General features: G+C 35.3%; 1 protein-coding gene across 2 annotated transcripts in view; it reads right to left on the minus strand.

Annotated features, from left to right (window-relative positions):
• The window catches only part of CD2AP (CD2 associated protein), a 116,382-nt gene that overhangs the window by 44,568 nt on the left and 55,551 nt on the right, over nucleotides 1-16,263 (minus strand). For both annotated transcript variants that reach the window (XM_070418449.1, XM_070418450.1), the window contains 3 exons: nucleotides 12,812-12,912; nucleotides 9,343-9,463; nucleotides 3,312-3,499 (listed from right to left, as the gene is read on the minus strand). In XM_070418449.1, coding sequence (XP_070274550.1) covers nucleotides 3,312-3,499; nucleotides 9,343-9,463; nucleotides 12,812-12,912 — 410 coding nt within the window. The remainder of the gene's footprint in view (nucleotides 1-3,311; nucleotides 3,500-9,342; nucleotides 9,464-12,811; nucleotides 12,913-16,263) is intronic.

Raw genomic sequence — 16,263 nt, forward strand, 5'->3', positions numbered from 1 at the left:
TCTATGGTAAAAAAAAAAAAAAAAAGAATTGAAATATGCTGCAATGACGAAAAAGATTCTTGTTTTAGAGTAATTATTGAAAGAAAGAAGAAGAAAAAAAAAAAAGAACAGGGCAGAACCAATTAAATCAGCTCTTAAAGGCAGTCACATCACTCCAGGAAGAGAAAGTTATGTTTCATCAGGAGAGAAATGAAGTCCTGTTTGCACTGAAACAGAAACAAATGGAAAACTGTGCCTTATGGGAAGGAGGTTCAGTGTATATGTGACAAAGAATTACACTTAAAGCAGGAGCTGGAGAGATCCTATAACCATGCTTTAGGATCACAAGATTTCCCTTTGCCAGAAGTCTGGGCTACAGAAGATGGAGCAGCTAATCTGAGAAGGAAAGTCACAGTGTTGTAGGAAAAGCCAGATTCACCTTCTAATGCAAGCCATCGAGTCAGTCAGTAGGTAGAGTCATTGCAGGAACAATGGAATGTTGTCACCAAGGAGAAAGATGAAAGTGCATTACAGCTTTCTGTTTCAGGAACAAGAAAAGCAGTGTGCTCACACATTAGCTAAAATAAAGCTGGTACTAGCTGAATTGATACAGAAGGCAGACAGTCTAGATTAGCAGTTCTCAACCTGTGGGTCGCGACCCCTTTGGGGGTCGAATGACCCTTTCACAGGGGTCGCCTAAGACCAATGGAAAACACATATATAATTACATATTGTTTTTGTGATTAATCACTATGCTTTAATTATGTTCAATTTGTAACAATGAAAATACATCCTGCATATCAGATATTTACATTACGATTCCTAACAGTAGCAAAATTACAGTTATGAAGTAGCAACGAAAATCATTTTATGGTTGGGGGTCACCACAACATGAGGAACTGTATTAAAGGGTCAGGGCATTAGGAAGGTTGAGAACCACTGGTCCAGATGGAAAACTGGGAGCGTTGGGTGGGGGGTGTCTAGATAAAATGAATACTGGCTTGTATCAGAACAAGAACAAATTAAAGAATTTAACAAAATGAGGTCCAACAGAAAGTACTGGATAACATAAAAAAGAAATTAATTAACTTACTAAGTAGCACAGAAGAGTCCAAATGAGAAATCTTTTTGCAGTGGTTCTCAACCTTCTGGCCCTTTTAATACAGTTCCTCATGTTGTGACCCAACCATAAAATTATTTTTGTTGCTACTTCATAACTGTAATGTTGCTACTGTTATGGATCATAATGTAAATATCTGATATGCAGGATGGTCTTAGGCGACCCCTGCCAAAGGGGTCGTGACCCACAGGTTGAGAACCACTGCTTTAGAGGATATTTTCAAACACCTAAACATGAACATCATGAAATGTTACAACTGATGGGAAGCACCCTGCATATCAAAAGCAAGGAAATGGAACAGTTGTTCAATAAAGAGCAAGGCAGTGTTACTAGGTGGGTGACCAAGTGGCTTAGATCAAAAAGTGTCCCCCACATAGCTCTGAGACCAATACAGCAGTTGTGCATAAGGATTCTTTTTCAGAACTTTTTGTTAAATATCTAGAAGCAAAATTTCATTCAGCTTTTCCAGCAGCAAAACACTCCACTTCGTAATATGAAGCCTTGAGATTCAACAAGAAAGACAAAATGAGCTAAAAATGTGCCACTAAGTCTTCAACCTTCCCGAGGATCCATACCCAAAAAACAGGTGTGAATCCCTGTTCCACAGCTGTGTCTTATTAATCCACCTGAACCTGCAACTGGTGATCCTGGGCATCATCTTCTAAATGCCACTGCTAATGTTTTGCACACATATTCACCTTTACTACTCCTACCTGACAAGAGCGTTCAAGTTGTCCTGAAAGACCTTCCAAAGCAAAATAGATGATTCTCAAACCAGAGATAAAATGGCACTTTGAAACAGTGGCCTTTAAAAAAAGGCACATATTTGTTTTTGCAGTTTTACTTTGTTTAATAAAAATATTCTTAATAATTAAAAAATGTTAGTGTCGCCGAACCAGTTTCGCTCAGTGGATAGAGCGTCGGCCTGCAGACTCAAGGGTCCCAGGTTCGATTCCGGTCAAGGGCATGTACCTTGGTTTCGGGCACATCCCCGGTGGGGGGTGTGCAGGAGGCAGCTGATCGATCTCTCTCATCGATGTTTCTAGCTCTCTGTCCCTCTCCCTTCTTCTCTGTAGAAAACCAATAAAATATATTTAAAAAAAAAATGTTAGTGTCGTCATTAATCAAATGAAGTGTTTCAATATAATCCTAAACTGTAGAGTTGATAAGAGACCCCATATCATCTATTCTAATGGCTCTCCAATGCAGACATTGCCTCTCCAACATTCCTAGCTGTTATAGCTACAGCACCACTCCAAAATCCACAAGAATTCCAATCTTTATCTTGAAAACCAAGAATCAATTAGGCCCCAAAATCTTAAGGCTAGAACTCTTATAGCTAGGAGAAGATAAGGTACAAAATACAAGTTTTCTTTCCTGAACCCAAATCACAATTACATGAGAAAATATGTAGCAAGCTAAGAAAGAAATAAAAAAAGTTAAAACTAAACATGTTAGGAGAAAACTTAAATATATATTTCACCAACCAAAACAGTCTTAAAGTGAAATACAGCTAAACAAGGCAAGTAAATACTGAAATATTTTAAACTTTTAAGAGTTAAATAAAGACATACAAAGGAGAACTAAAAAGGAAACAATGCCGTAAACATCACAGGAAAGCCTCCTATCTGAAACAAGTACTTTATCTAAAGCTCCCAGATATTAATTAACACCAGGAACAACAGCTTTGAAATAAATGCCCTTCAGATTGTAGCTATTTTCCCCCCAAAATAAAAACTCACAAGATTTAGTTTTAAATCTCTTATTAGAGCTTAGAATGTATGGTACATTCACTTTGACCTATGTTACAATGCCAGAGAAAAGTTAAGCAGTGCCTAATACACTTCATATCTCATTTTTAAAGCCATTTAAAAATGGTCCATTTGAGACCTACTTCAAATTAAATATGTAATTTTAGTTTTCAAAGGAAAAAAAAGACTTGCCTTTTCTACTTTTAAACTGTGACAACTAAAACTCTAAGGCTTCCACTAAGGAGAGTTTGTGTTAAATTTTACCACAAAACATTCTAATTTTATAAAAATCAAATGTAAACATTAATCACTGTAAACTTGAAGAGTTTTCTATCTTCTTAACCAAGGATCAGCGATCTCAAAAAAGAACATTTAAGAGTTGCAAAGTGATTTTTACATTTTAAAAAATGCTTAATGAGAGAAATGGTGATATTAATCTAAGTAAAGTTTATAGATATTACCTTTTCTGATTTTTTCTCTTCTGTTTCACTACTGGATGCTCTTGTCCTAAGTTTCACAGAGCCTTCTTTAAAAATATCTCCAAATCCAATCCCTCGAATTTTCTTTGGCTGTGTCACCGATCCGGGTGCAGTTTCATTCCCATTCCCCTGAGAGGGGAAAGATAAGGTGGGCCCAGTCCAAACAGATTCTGAAAGAATAATTCGTTTTTGAAGAATGACAAGAAAATCTTGATACTCCCCCCGCCTTCCATAGTGTTTGCATCCTATGCCTCCTAATAAAAAATGTCAAATAAAAATAATAAATTAAATGACTGAGCACTAACATATTCAAAAGAGTAAGATATACTTTATCCTGATGTTTTTCTGGATGTTGTGTGAAACAATAACAATTTAGGTATTTTCAATTAGTAAAATGCTAATTAAGAAATCCAAGAAATCATAATATACAAAATCCTTAACAAGAGCATGTCAAATTTACAGCTTCTGTGCTCAGCCAGTGTGGCTCAGTGGTTGAGCATTAACCCAGTGGTTCTCAACCTTCCCAGTGCCACGACCCTTTAATACAGTTCCTCATGTTGTGATGATCCCCAACCATAAAATGATTTTCGTTGCTACTTCATAACTGTAATTTTGCTACTGTTAGGAATCGTAATGTAAATATCTGATATGCAGGATGTATTTTCATTGTTACAAATTGAACATAATTAAAGCATAGTGATTAATCACAAAAACAATATGTAATTATATATGTGTTTTCCATTGGTCTTAGGCAACCCCTGTGAAAGGGTCGTTTTATCCACAAAGGGGTTGTGACCCACAGGTTGAGAACCGCTGCCTTAACCCATGAACCAAGAGGTCAGGGTTCGATTGCCAGGCAGGGCACATGTCAGAGTTACGGGCTCAATCCCCAGGGTGAGGTGTGCAGGAGGCAGTCAATTGATGATTCTCTCTCACCGTTAATGTTTCTATCTCTCCCTTTCCCTTCCTCTCTGAAATCAACAAAAATAAGTATTTTTTAAAATTTACAGCTTTGGGCAAAGATATGAAATGTAAGACTTTAAGCATTAAAAGAGATAAAGTTAATCATTTTTAAAAGTGGTAGTTTCCAAATACAAAAACTGGTAATATTAAAAAAATTTTATCTTAAAAAGTCAACAGTTCAAGATCTGTCCTTTTAACTCATGGATAAAGTAACGTAAGTCCATGAAATTTTCCATTTAATGGTAAAAAAAATGAAAGAAAGTCTAATGTTATATGAGTAAGAAAGTTGTTTCTACATTCTTGCTCAGTAGCAAAGGTTCTTATTCAGAGGCCTCAATGAGTCCATGACCAGCCCCAAGGAAAAGTGTGGATATTTTTTCAGTTCATTTTTCTGGGTAAAAAAAGCACAGCTCATAACAAATTCTCAAAGGCCTTATAATCTAAGAAATTAAGTTCTAGAGTAAATCATCAAAGAAAATTTAAGAATAATTTTCCTAAAAATCCGTGATTATCAGCTCATTGATATTTAACAGTAAGAAAGCAATGAATAATAATTAAAATGGTAGTACCATTTATTCCGGGCTTATTCTGTACCAGGCACTTTCTAAGCACTATACATGAATTGTATCTAATTTGTATAACTACCCATAGGCTTAACATTAGCATTATTACTCCTCATTTTGAAAATAAGTAAACTAGGCAAAGAGATGTTAGGAACTTTCCCAAGGCCACGGTAACAAAGCCAACATTTGAATGTAATTCTAGATGACCCCAAAACCATTTATTTTTATTTATTTTTTTATTTTTAAATATATTTTATTGAGTTTTTACAGAGAGGAAGGGAGAGGGATAGAGAGTTAGAAACATCGATGAGAGGGAAACATCGATCAGTTGCCTCTTGCACATCCCCCACCGGGGATGTGCCCGCAACCCAGGTACATGCCCTTGACCGGAATCGAACCTGGGACCTTTCAGTCCGCAGGCCGACGCTCTATCCACTGAGCCAAACCGGTTTCGGCCATTTTAAACATTTTAGTGTAATGATTCAACAACAAAGCTTCTTGAGCCAAAAACCTGGTAGTCACTGGCTCTTCCTTCCAATCATTCACAGTTCCCATCATCACATGGTGTAGTTCTTTATATCACCTATTTAGCTCCTATTTTACCCATGCTTCTTCATTCCTATGATCACTCCTAGTTTAAACTGATACTAGCCGAAACCGGTTTGGCTCAGTGGATAGAGCGTCGGCCTGCGGACTGAAAGGTCCCAGGTTCGATTCCGGTCAAGGGCATGTACCTGGGTTGCAGGCACATCTCCAGTGGGAGATGTGCAGGAGGCAGCTGATCGATGTTTCTCTCTCATCGATGTTTCTAACTCTCTCCCTTCCTCTCTGCAAAAAATCAATAAAATATATTTTAAAAAAAATAAAAATAAACTGATAGTATTTCTACCTTAATTATCAAAACATTCTCAGCTAATCTCCTTATCTAGTCTTTACTCTTCTCCAAACTACTTTCAACAATGCAACCAAACCAATCTATCTAAAAACAATCTAATCATTTCACTCTTGGTGCCTGGATTTAGCATTTTTGCATTGTTTTCTTAAACCTGACCCAAAAATTTCTCCAGCCTCAACATTCACCACATCCAACTATACACTCTACAATCCCTCTGAATTGAATCTCTTTCAGGATCTTGAAAATACTATGCTCTTTCTTTATCTTCTGTCACAAACTTGCCTAGGGATCTCCTACCTATTTTGGGATCTCAATCTGTAACTTCCTCTAGGGCGCAGTCCCTCATACCCTGCTAACTTTGGTTTCTCTAACATACATCTATAGCACTCTAAAGTTTCTGTCACAAACATTTCTCATGTGGAATTATAATCACTTGTTTAAGTCTTTTCTTTCCCAAAGGACCAAAAGCTTCAAATATGGAGAAGAATCATGCCTATGTTGCTCACTACTGTATTCTCAGAACCTTGCACATTATGCTCACCAATAAGCACTCAATATATTGAATAAACAAATATATGAATTTTGAATTAATTAAATTTATATTAGGAATTTTCCTTCACTGGCATTGACTTTCAAATTTAGATTTAAGGATACATTGACTCCATGGGAAATGCCACTGATATCACTGCTCATAATTTGCATAGGAATAAAAGTATATGAGAAGACAATTCTACAGGCATGATTTTTTAAAATTAAAAGACAACAGGCAAACAAAGGGATAAAATAATGAGAATCATCTAATATCCATACCCCCACATGATAAATAGCATAGTGAATTTAAAAGATCAGAACAGAATTCCAATTGTGACTTTTACCACTCCATGGATAAATAATCTCAGAGTTACAATTTCTTCACCTTTAAAAACAGGAGTGAACTAATCTCCTCCAAAGCTATGAGATTTTAACATGACAAAATGTTTGAAAAGTTCTCTGTAAACCACAAAAACTATTCATTCATTCATTCATTGAGCATCAATGTGTCAATGTTCCAGAAACTGGATATACAGCAATGAACAAAACAAAATGTATATTTAACACAAGGGTACACAGTCAATAAGAAAATTAATAAGGACCAATAACAAATATGTCAAAGATCAAAGAAGAAAAGGAAATTAGAGTGGAGGATGGGAGCTTTTGGCTGTTTTATCCAGAGCTATTAGGAAAGGCCTAACTGAAAAGGTGACTTCTGAGCAGACTATTGAAATCAGACCAAAAGCCATAAGGAAATCTCGAAGAACATTCCCAAAGATATACAGCAAGTACAAAGGCTGTGAGACTAAAATGTTCCTGACTTCTTAAAACACGTAACTACTAGAAGTGAGCACCTGAACATTCAGAAGGAAAGTAATGGCAAATAACAGGCTGTTACAATTATACAGCAAAATAAAACTTACACCAGGGTAGCAGCAGTGGAGGTAGTAAAAGAAAATAGATTCTGCACATTTATTTAGTAGGTGACAAGTAGAGTGTAAGATTAAAATAGAAGAGTAAAAGGTGAATCCAAGTCTTTGATCTAAGTAAGAGAGAGATGGAGTTGTCATTAACTTGGATAAAAAGACTGTCTAGAGCAGATCTGGGTGCCAAGAAAAGGACAGAAGATCAGTTCTGACCATCTTAAATTTAAGATACTTATTAGACATAAATGGAGATTTTGCAGAAGAGAACAAATTATGAATTTACCACACTCCTATAAAAATGTAATAGTGGCTCTTATAACTTTTATTCTATGGTCCTTCAATAAAAACTAAGGGCATAAAAATAAATTATCCATGAAGGATCAGGAAATATTGTCTAGCATCAGAATTATCTTGACAGTAATAGCTAGAGTTTAACTGGTGAAACCAAGAACATTATCCCATTTATTTCAGTTTATTGATTAAAAGAAAAGAACAGAAGAACTCTATTAAATGAAAAGAGGGTAAGGAGAAACTATGTAAAACAATCAAATTGTGGTGGATATGGCATTACAATACTATAAGTAAAAAATAACATTTCATAATATATAGTCAACTATAATTCCTATAACAGCTACTAGAAATACACGCTACTACCTAAAAAGACTGTTAAAATACCAATTATAAACAGAGGCTATTACACTTTGTTAGGACACAAGAAGAGTGAAGGTCAATTCTTTAATGTATAAGATCAAACTCTTAAATTAAAACTTAAAGGATTATATACTTTTATCACTAAAGTTCTAAAATCTTTATAGCACACTCACTTCCTGGCATTCAAATCAATATTCAAATATTCTCTGCCTAAAACCTAGAGTTTAAAAAAACAGGAATTATAGTGCACTTAAACCGTTGTCTTACCACCCCATAATCACAAAGCTCCACATTTAGACGCTTGTTATTGTAAACGGGTTAAACAAGCAAGGAAGTGTATTTTTAACAGATATAACTGCAAGGTTACTAAAATTCAAATAAGGCAAACAATTCGAGAAAAAAGCCCAAAATATTTACAATTATAAAAATAATAATCTACATCCAAATTTAAATTTGATTTCTTTTGCTAGTGGTCCCACTTGGACTTTAAATTTTGTACATATTTTAAGGGCTCAATTTATATAGCATTATAAGAATCATTTCAAGATAAGTTTTAATTAATACCATATTCTAATGTTAAGAACAAATATCAGAGGATCCAATAGCTATAAAACATAAGAAATAACAATATGGAGCTAAAGTAAATCAGGGGACAGTCTGCTATGGAGTAAGTGTACCATTAAATTTAAGCCAGATGTTTTCAGGACTTGTTTGTTCTCTAATGGTTACTATACATCCTTAAAACGTAAGTTTTGACTTCAGAACTGGTACTAATCATTCTCAAATAAGTGTAACGTAAAATACTAAGTCTATTTGTTATGAGTCCTCTATTTATTCCTATCTCAATGATTTTCTATCTTTCAATGGAATCAGTATCTGCACTGAAGACTGACTTCAGCACCTTTGACTTGAGGAATTTCTAAAATTGTGGATAGGCTATTTGCAAAATCAGATCAAAACTGTATAAAGCCTGGCCAGTGTCGCTCAGTGGTTGAGCATCCACCAATGAACCAGGAGGTCATGGTTTGATTTATCCATCAGGGCACATGCTTGGGTTACAGGCTCGATCCCCAATGGGGGGCGTGCAGGAGGCAGGCAATCAATGATCCTCTCTTATCACTGATGTTTCTATCTTTCTCTCCCTTCCTCTCTGAAATCAATAAAAATATGTATTTAAAAAAACTGTATGTAAGCATATCTTAAGTGGGAAGAAATAAGATAAGTATTATCACTTCACAATCAGAGTACAGTACTATAGGTTTACTTCAAGCTAAAGCAGACATCAGAGGAAAAAACATTGTTATTTTGCCTACTTAGTTCATTTTGAGACCCTGTCATAAGTTATTGTTGGTGGGTTTTTTTCTTAAAGTAGATAAACCAAAGCTCACAGTTCAAAAGTAAAAAAAGAGATTCAAAAAAATATAAAATAAACACTAACTGATATATAAGTTTATTTAAATCTATTAAAAAATTTTTGAGTTTACCTGAATCCTCCTGGGCTTCATGAGTTTCACCATCATCTGTTATCTCTAATTCTTTCACAAAATTTGAGGGAAACAGTCCCAACTTATTGTTCAGGGTTCCACTCCACCAGCCTTCTTCTACCTGAAAGAGTTCACAACTCAAAAATTAAAAAAAAACTTCTCCTAAATGAGAATCTTCCCCCTATGGAAAAATTTAAGCTACAGAAGTACATGAGCACAAAGTTAGTTATGCAAAATAATTCCTTTAAACCTATAAGAAAATACAATGGGAAAATATATTCTACGTAGATTAAATCTAAATAGATTGGATTAACCACATCAACAGCACTTTGCAACATTTGTTATGAGAACTTGTAATCTATAAAGAAATAATTTTCATAAAAGTATCAGATAACCAAGAATAATGTATTAATAGCAAGAAAATAGTTTTCTTCTGGAATCTTACTCTTTTAAAGACTACTGAGCCTTGGTTTGTAATTATGACATAATATTTAAGTATTTGTAAATTTTTGATTTGGAAAAAGTTTGATGAATATTAGAATAATAGACACATGAAATTCCTCAGCCTTTTACTTGAATAGCAAGTCTTAACCCAAGTATAAGAAAGAAACATTTACTTTTAAAAGTCAAGATTTCAGGCTCTACTAAACATTGCCTCCACCACAACCAGAAATATCCTCAGAAACCAAACTCTTTAGAAAAATCTATATTCACTAACAAGGATACTAAATTTTCATGAAGTTACTTAATAGTATTTTTTTTTTCAGGTTAATTTTTAATGTCATGTATAGAAACACATTAAAGGGAATATCACTAGTAAAAAGTCGATCCCTTATTAGGTTTTGAAACAAGCTGTTTGGTTAAAGTGAACCTTTTCTTTACTATAATTAGATATTTTAAAAAGACTAGAAAAAAATACCAATAATAAAGGCACTTGATTCTGTTGATGAATAATTTTGAGTAGCCAACCTCTTTACCTAGTTGTAGGAGTGGGTGCTCAAAGATTAACTTGAGATCCCTGCTCGAAGGCATCCATACACCCGAAAGGAGGGACAGTTGGCTTGGTGCATTATAACTACAAGGTACTAAGAGGCACATAAGAAGGAGAAAAAGCTCAGAAGTAAACCAAAATCTAAAACCTGAGCATTTTCAGGGGGACTCAATTGTGAAAGTAGACCAAACTGAACAGGCACAACAAAGAGGTAAACATAAAAAAATTATTATCTACACCTGGAATCCCAAATTGGCAGCAACTGGGTACTTAGGTAACTAACCCTATAATAATTCCTATTAATTAAGGAATTCTTAAGAGGTAGGTAGTATGGTGGTAAAGAACACTGATTCAAAAGCAGACTGTGTGGATTCAGATTCTAGCTCAGGGGTGGGCAAACTTTTTGACTCGAGGGCCACAATGGGTTCTTAAACTGGACCGGAGGGCCGGAACAAAAGCATGCATGGAGTGTTTGTGTGAACTAATATAAATTCAAAGTAAACATCATTACATAAAAGGGCACGGTCTTTTTTTTTTTTAGTTTTATTCATTTCAAACGGGCCGGATCTGGCCCGCGGGCTGTAGTTTGCCCACGGCTGTTCTAGCTCCTCTGCATGCCAGGCATATGAACTTGGGCAAAGATGTCTGAAACAAAATCTACCCCATATGCTCACCTACAAAATAAACTTAACACATTCCTCCCACCAAGAAGTGATGGCCTTTGTCCCAACCCCTGCCATCTTGCTTGTAACCAACAGAATGTGGTGAAAGTTAGATTATAAAAGGTTATGTTTGCTGAAATGCTTACACTTTAAGAACTCTAAACTGCCCTAACCGGTTTGGCTCATTGGATAGAGCGTCGGCCTGCGGACTCAAAGGTCCCAGGTTCGATTCCGGTCAAGGGCATGTACCTGGGTTGTGGGCACATACCCAGTAGGGAGTGTGCAGGAGGCAGCTGATCGATGTTTCTCTCTCATCGATGTTTCTAACTCTCTATCCCTCTTCCTTCCTCTCTGTAAAAAACCAATAAAATATATTTAAAAAAAGAACTCTAAACTGCCATGTAATAAGTCCAACTATTATGAGACCTCCCCCAACTACAGTAAAAAAGGCAATCCTGATGGAGAAGCTACATAAAGGCTCTCCACAGTCAGTCCTAACCTTCACGTCTTCTAAGCACCAGAAATGTGAGTGAAGAGGCCTTCCCATGATTCCACAAGCACTCAGCCTTGAATCTTTCCAGTGGAGGCCCCAAGACATCAAAGAACAGACACAAGTCATCCTTACTGTGCCCTATCTGAATTCCAGACCCACACACCCATGAACCTGTCTTTACCACAACAGTAAATGGAACAATCACTTATCTCCTATGACTCAATCTCTTCATATGTAAAACTGGGATAAAAATTCCTATCTCTAGGTTGTTTAAAAATTTAAAGGAAATAATACATGTAAAATATTTTTTTAGGAATAATATAGGCTCAATAAACATTATTATCATTGCCAACTAGTAGAAATAAAACAGAATTGCCCTTTGTATAAACACATTGAACTTAACATAAACCTAAGTGATAAACTACATTACATGTTAGGACACAATATCAATCCCTGTGGCACTATATGATATCAAAACATATACTCTGAAAATGAGAATTTCAACTGCCAAGTAAAACTTTAATATTCCTTTAATGGTAAAAGCAGAGATGTGAAATTATTACTTTTGTTGTTGTCATTAATCCCCCCTGAGGATATTTTTCCAATGATTTTTAGACAGAGTGGAAGGGAGGGAGAAGAGACAGAGAAACATCAATGTTAGACACATCAACTGGTTGCCTCCCGCACTTGCCCCTGACCAGGGCCAGGGATAGAGCCTGCAACCGAGGTATGTGCCTTTGACCGGAATCCAACCTGGGACCCTTCAGTCTTAGGGCCGAGGCTCTATCCACTGAGCCAAGCTGGCTAGGGCTAAAATATTTTTAAATAATCATTCTAAAACATTAAAATGAGGGAAACATGTTTTTGGGCAATATTTCAATGTGATAATTCAAACCATGCAAAGCTTTTTAAAGATTCTTTTTAAAGTATTCCTTTACTATGTAAAAGGTAAAATTCCTTCTATTTTACTGCTTTGTACCTAAAGTGAATTCAGAATCAAAGGAAAGGTTTATTTATATTCTTAACCACTTAGATTACATTAATTTTTAGTTTAACAAGGTTTTGTCTTCCTAAAGTCAACAAATACAGTACACAAATATTAGATATAGCAAGGATGAGTGAAATTTTATTTCTACATATAAGACAATGAGATATTAAGTCATTAAAGATTCATTTTAAAGTATCTTAAAATTTTTATTAAAAAAGAAAACCAATAAACTTGCAAAAAACTGTTACAAAAAATTAACATCCTTACAAAGCATTTTTCTGATATCCAGAGCATTAATTCTAACTGCTGCTTGATCTCTAACACATTTTCCTTACCTCATCATTAATATCAATAATATCTCCCACTTTCAACTCCAGTTCATCATCATTTTGTGGAATGTACTCAAACAGAACCTTACATTGCCGCTTCTTGATCTCTAAAAAAGTAACATTAAAAAAGTCAGGTTAAGAAAGATAATTAAAATAAGCAATAGCACTTTTATTTACATACTTTACATACTATGTTTGTTGTCAGAGTATTTATATACAAAAACAGAACATGTAAGCATTCTAAGCAACTAACCACAATCAGTTCTTGTTGGCTTTCCAACTTGCCCCCACGTTACAATCTATTTGGCCCCAAATAAATTCAAACCAACTACAAAAAATGTATAAGGATCACAGCAATGAAATAATTTATACACTTGATCCCACCGATTACACAAAAGTAAAATGTCAACTGCCACTTTTGAGACTAAGAATACAGAATATAAAAGACACTGTTGGCACAAAAAATGTATCACATTCAAGTCCTCCATGCCAGTGATTTCCAGACTACATCCTGATCAAAGCCTAGGAATACTAAAATGAACTAATTTAAGAGTATCCGTTTATTTTATCTGTTTCAAGAGATAAAACGAACAAGTCTACAATGTACTTTATCTTCTTTAATAGCCCTATTTTCTGACAGATAAAAATCAAACTCATATAGGAAATGATAAAAAGTTTTATTTTTAGCTCAGCTGGTGTTGCTCAGTGGTGGAGCATTGACCTATGAACCAAGAGGTCACTGGTTAATTCTGGGAGGGGGCATGCAGGAGGCAGCCGATCAAAGATGTTTCTCTCTCCTCAATCCTCACGTTCTCTCTCTAAAAATCATTAAAAACATATTTTTTAAAAATTTTTTTGCGTTAGCTTTTCAAACAAGGTTCATTTATTCAAATAAGTAATGATCACTTATAACCATCCAGGTTTGTGGTTCTCAACTTCTTTCAAACTCTTAATAATTGGGAACTCAGAATCACTCCCATCTTTAAAAGTGAATCATTAAAGCAGCTATGGGTAGATGACCAAGTATGGTTAATTAAAGGACTGCTTCTTGCTACTCAAAGAAATCAAGAGGAGGCTAAGACTTGGAAGAGTAGTAATGGAAGAATTCGAAGAAATCATGAAAAACAAGTGGTAGTGAGGATGTGGAGAAAAGGGATCCCCAGCACACCGCTGGTGGAAATGTAGACTGGTGCAGCCACTATGGAAAACAATAAGGAGTTTCCTCAAAAATTTAAAAATGAGACAGGCATTTGACCCAGTGATCCTACTTCTAGGAATATATCCTAAGAAATCCGAAACACCAATCAGAAAGAATACATGCACCCCTATGTTCATAGCAGCGTAATTTGCAACAGTTAAGACCTGGAAACAGCCCAAGTGTCCATCAGCAGATCAGTGGATTAAAAAAGCTGTGGCCCTAACTGGTTTAGCTCAGTGGATAGAGCATCGAAAAACACATATATAATTACATACTGTTTTGTGATTAATCACTATGCTTTAATTATGTTCAATTTGTAACAATGAAATTGGGGGTCACCACAACATGAGGAACTGCATTAAGGGGTCGCGGCATTAGGAAGGTTGAGAACCACTGCTTTAAACAATAAAGAATCTTAGAAAAAATTATCATTATCACCATTATGAAGCAAAAACTCATATGATTAGGGATGCAGTATCATGTCTACAATATACTTTCAACTGATTCAGTTGAAAATATGTATTTATTTATTTATACATACAGAGATAAAGCTAATTTGACAAAATGTAAACAGCAAACTTAGGTGAAGAGTATACCATGTTCATTGCACAATTATTCTTTCAACTTTTCTGTAAATTTTAAAATTTTCAAAATAAAATAGAAAGTTGGGAGGGAAGGTAGGGAAAAGATTAACCAAAGAACTTATATGCATGTATGCATAACCCATAGACACAGATAATAGTGCAGCATAACTCATGGATACAGCCAAGAGTGCAGTGAAGGCCTGGGGAGAGGGTAAGAGCAGGGTGGAAGGGTTCAATGGGAGATAAATAAATAAAATAAAATATGATGTAAAAAAAAAAAAAGAACACCCTACCCCATTTGTCTGAGAGGCTGTAACTGGGGAGGAGTCATCTGAATGGGTCTTTTTCCCCTTTTGAGTCAGAATATTTTACTGCCAAAGAGCAGAGCCTGAACTAATATGCTCATTGTGAAAAAAATGTAAACTGCAAGTTGTATTGTCAGTGACCATATTTTGATGGTATTCAGAATTTTCATTACTTTCTTCAGTGCTTACTCAAAATCAGGAGGCATACCATTTGCTATCAACTGTTTACTGGGAATGAAACACTGTGTAGATTGGCATTCTAGTCAACTAATTTTTCATGTAGCAACATCATTTCTTTCAGCACAGCTACTAGTGTCATATCACTATCAACCTCAATATATCTGTTTACATGTAAAATAAGCGCTTCTGTGGCATGAGTTCCATTAATAAGGAATAGAAAGTTACAAGCACTGATATCTTCCCTCACACATGCTAAGGTAGATTCTTATCTGACATCTATTTTTTCCACATATAAAGTGAAATATCTACTAATATTCCACAATTAACATTATACAGAGTTGTGATGCTGAAAGATGTCAATTCTTTACTCTCTAAGTAAAATACTCTACACCATCCATTATCTTTGTGCCTGATTTTACAAGGATCTTATAAGTAATGTGAGACTTGTATCTGTTTTGCTCTTCTATAACTTCAGCAACTTCTAACAGTCAACTTTGTCCTGGAAAACATTATTCAATACTAGAGTTTCTAGAAAATACCTGTTTGTTTGACTGAAGAGTTATCATGCTTAACTTACATGCAGTTTCTTTCTTACTATTTTTAAATATGTTTTTATTGATTTTTTTTTTTTAGAGGGAAAGGGAGATAGAGAAAGAAATATCAATGATAGAGAAACATCAATCAGCTGCCTGCTGCAGGCCCCCTACTGGGGATAGAGCCCACAACCCGGACATGTGCCATGACCAGAATCGAAATAGCAACCTCTTGGTGTATAGAATGACACTCAACCAACTGAGCCACACAGGCAGGACACAAAGAAAAGTTTCAATGGCTTCATGACTAGACTCCACAAAAAAGCCAACACTTTTTTGGCTTTAGAGACTATAAAAAAGTAGCTAACAAGTAGCTTCCAAATATTTAACATCATATTATCAATTATCTGAGCTTGTCCTTAGTTGCTTATTCAAAATTCAACACATGCAGATTCACTTGTCTTGGCACACAGATTTAAATTGAATATGCACTCTGCAATGTTTATCACTATAAACCTTTACAATGGTTTTAAGGGTTGTTGTTTTTTGTTTTGTTATCCTCACATGAGGGTTTTTTTCCATCGATTTTTCTTGTTGTTAATCCTCACCCAAGGATACTTTTCCATTGATTTTCAGAGAGAGTAGAAGGGATGGGGAG

This window comes from Myotis yumanensis, unplaced genomic scaffold (genome assembly GCF_028538775.1).
Source record: "Myotis yumanensis isolate MYYU_CA2020_CCGP unplaced genomic scaffold, mMyoYum1.0.hap1 SCAF_6, whole genome shotgun sequence".
In the NCBI taxonomy this organism is placed as follows: domain Eukaryota; kingdom Metazoa; phylum Chordata; class Mammalia; order Chiroptera; family Vespertilionidae; genus Myotis; species Myotis yumanensis.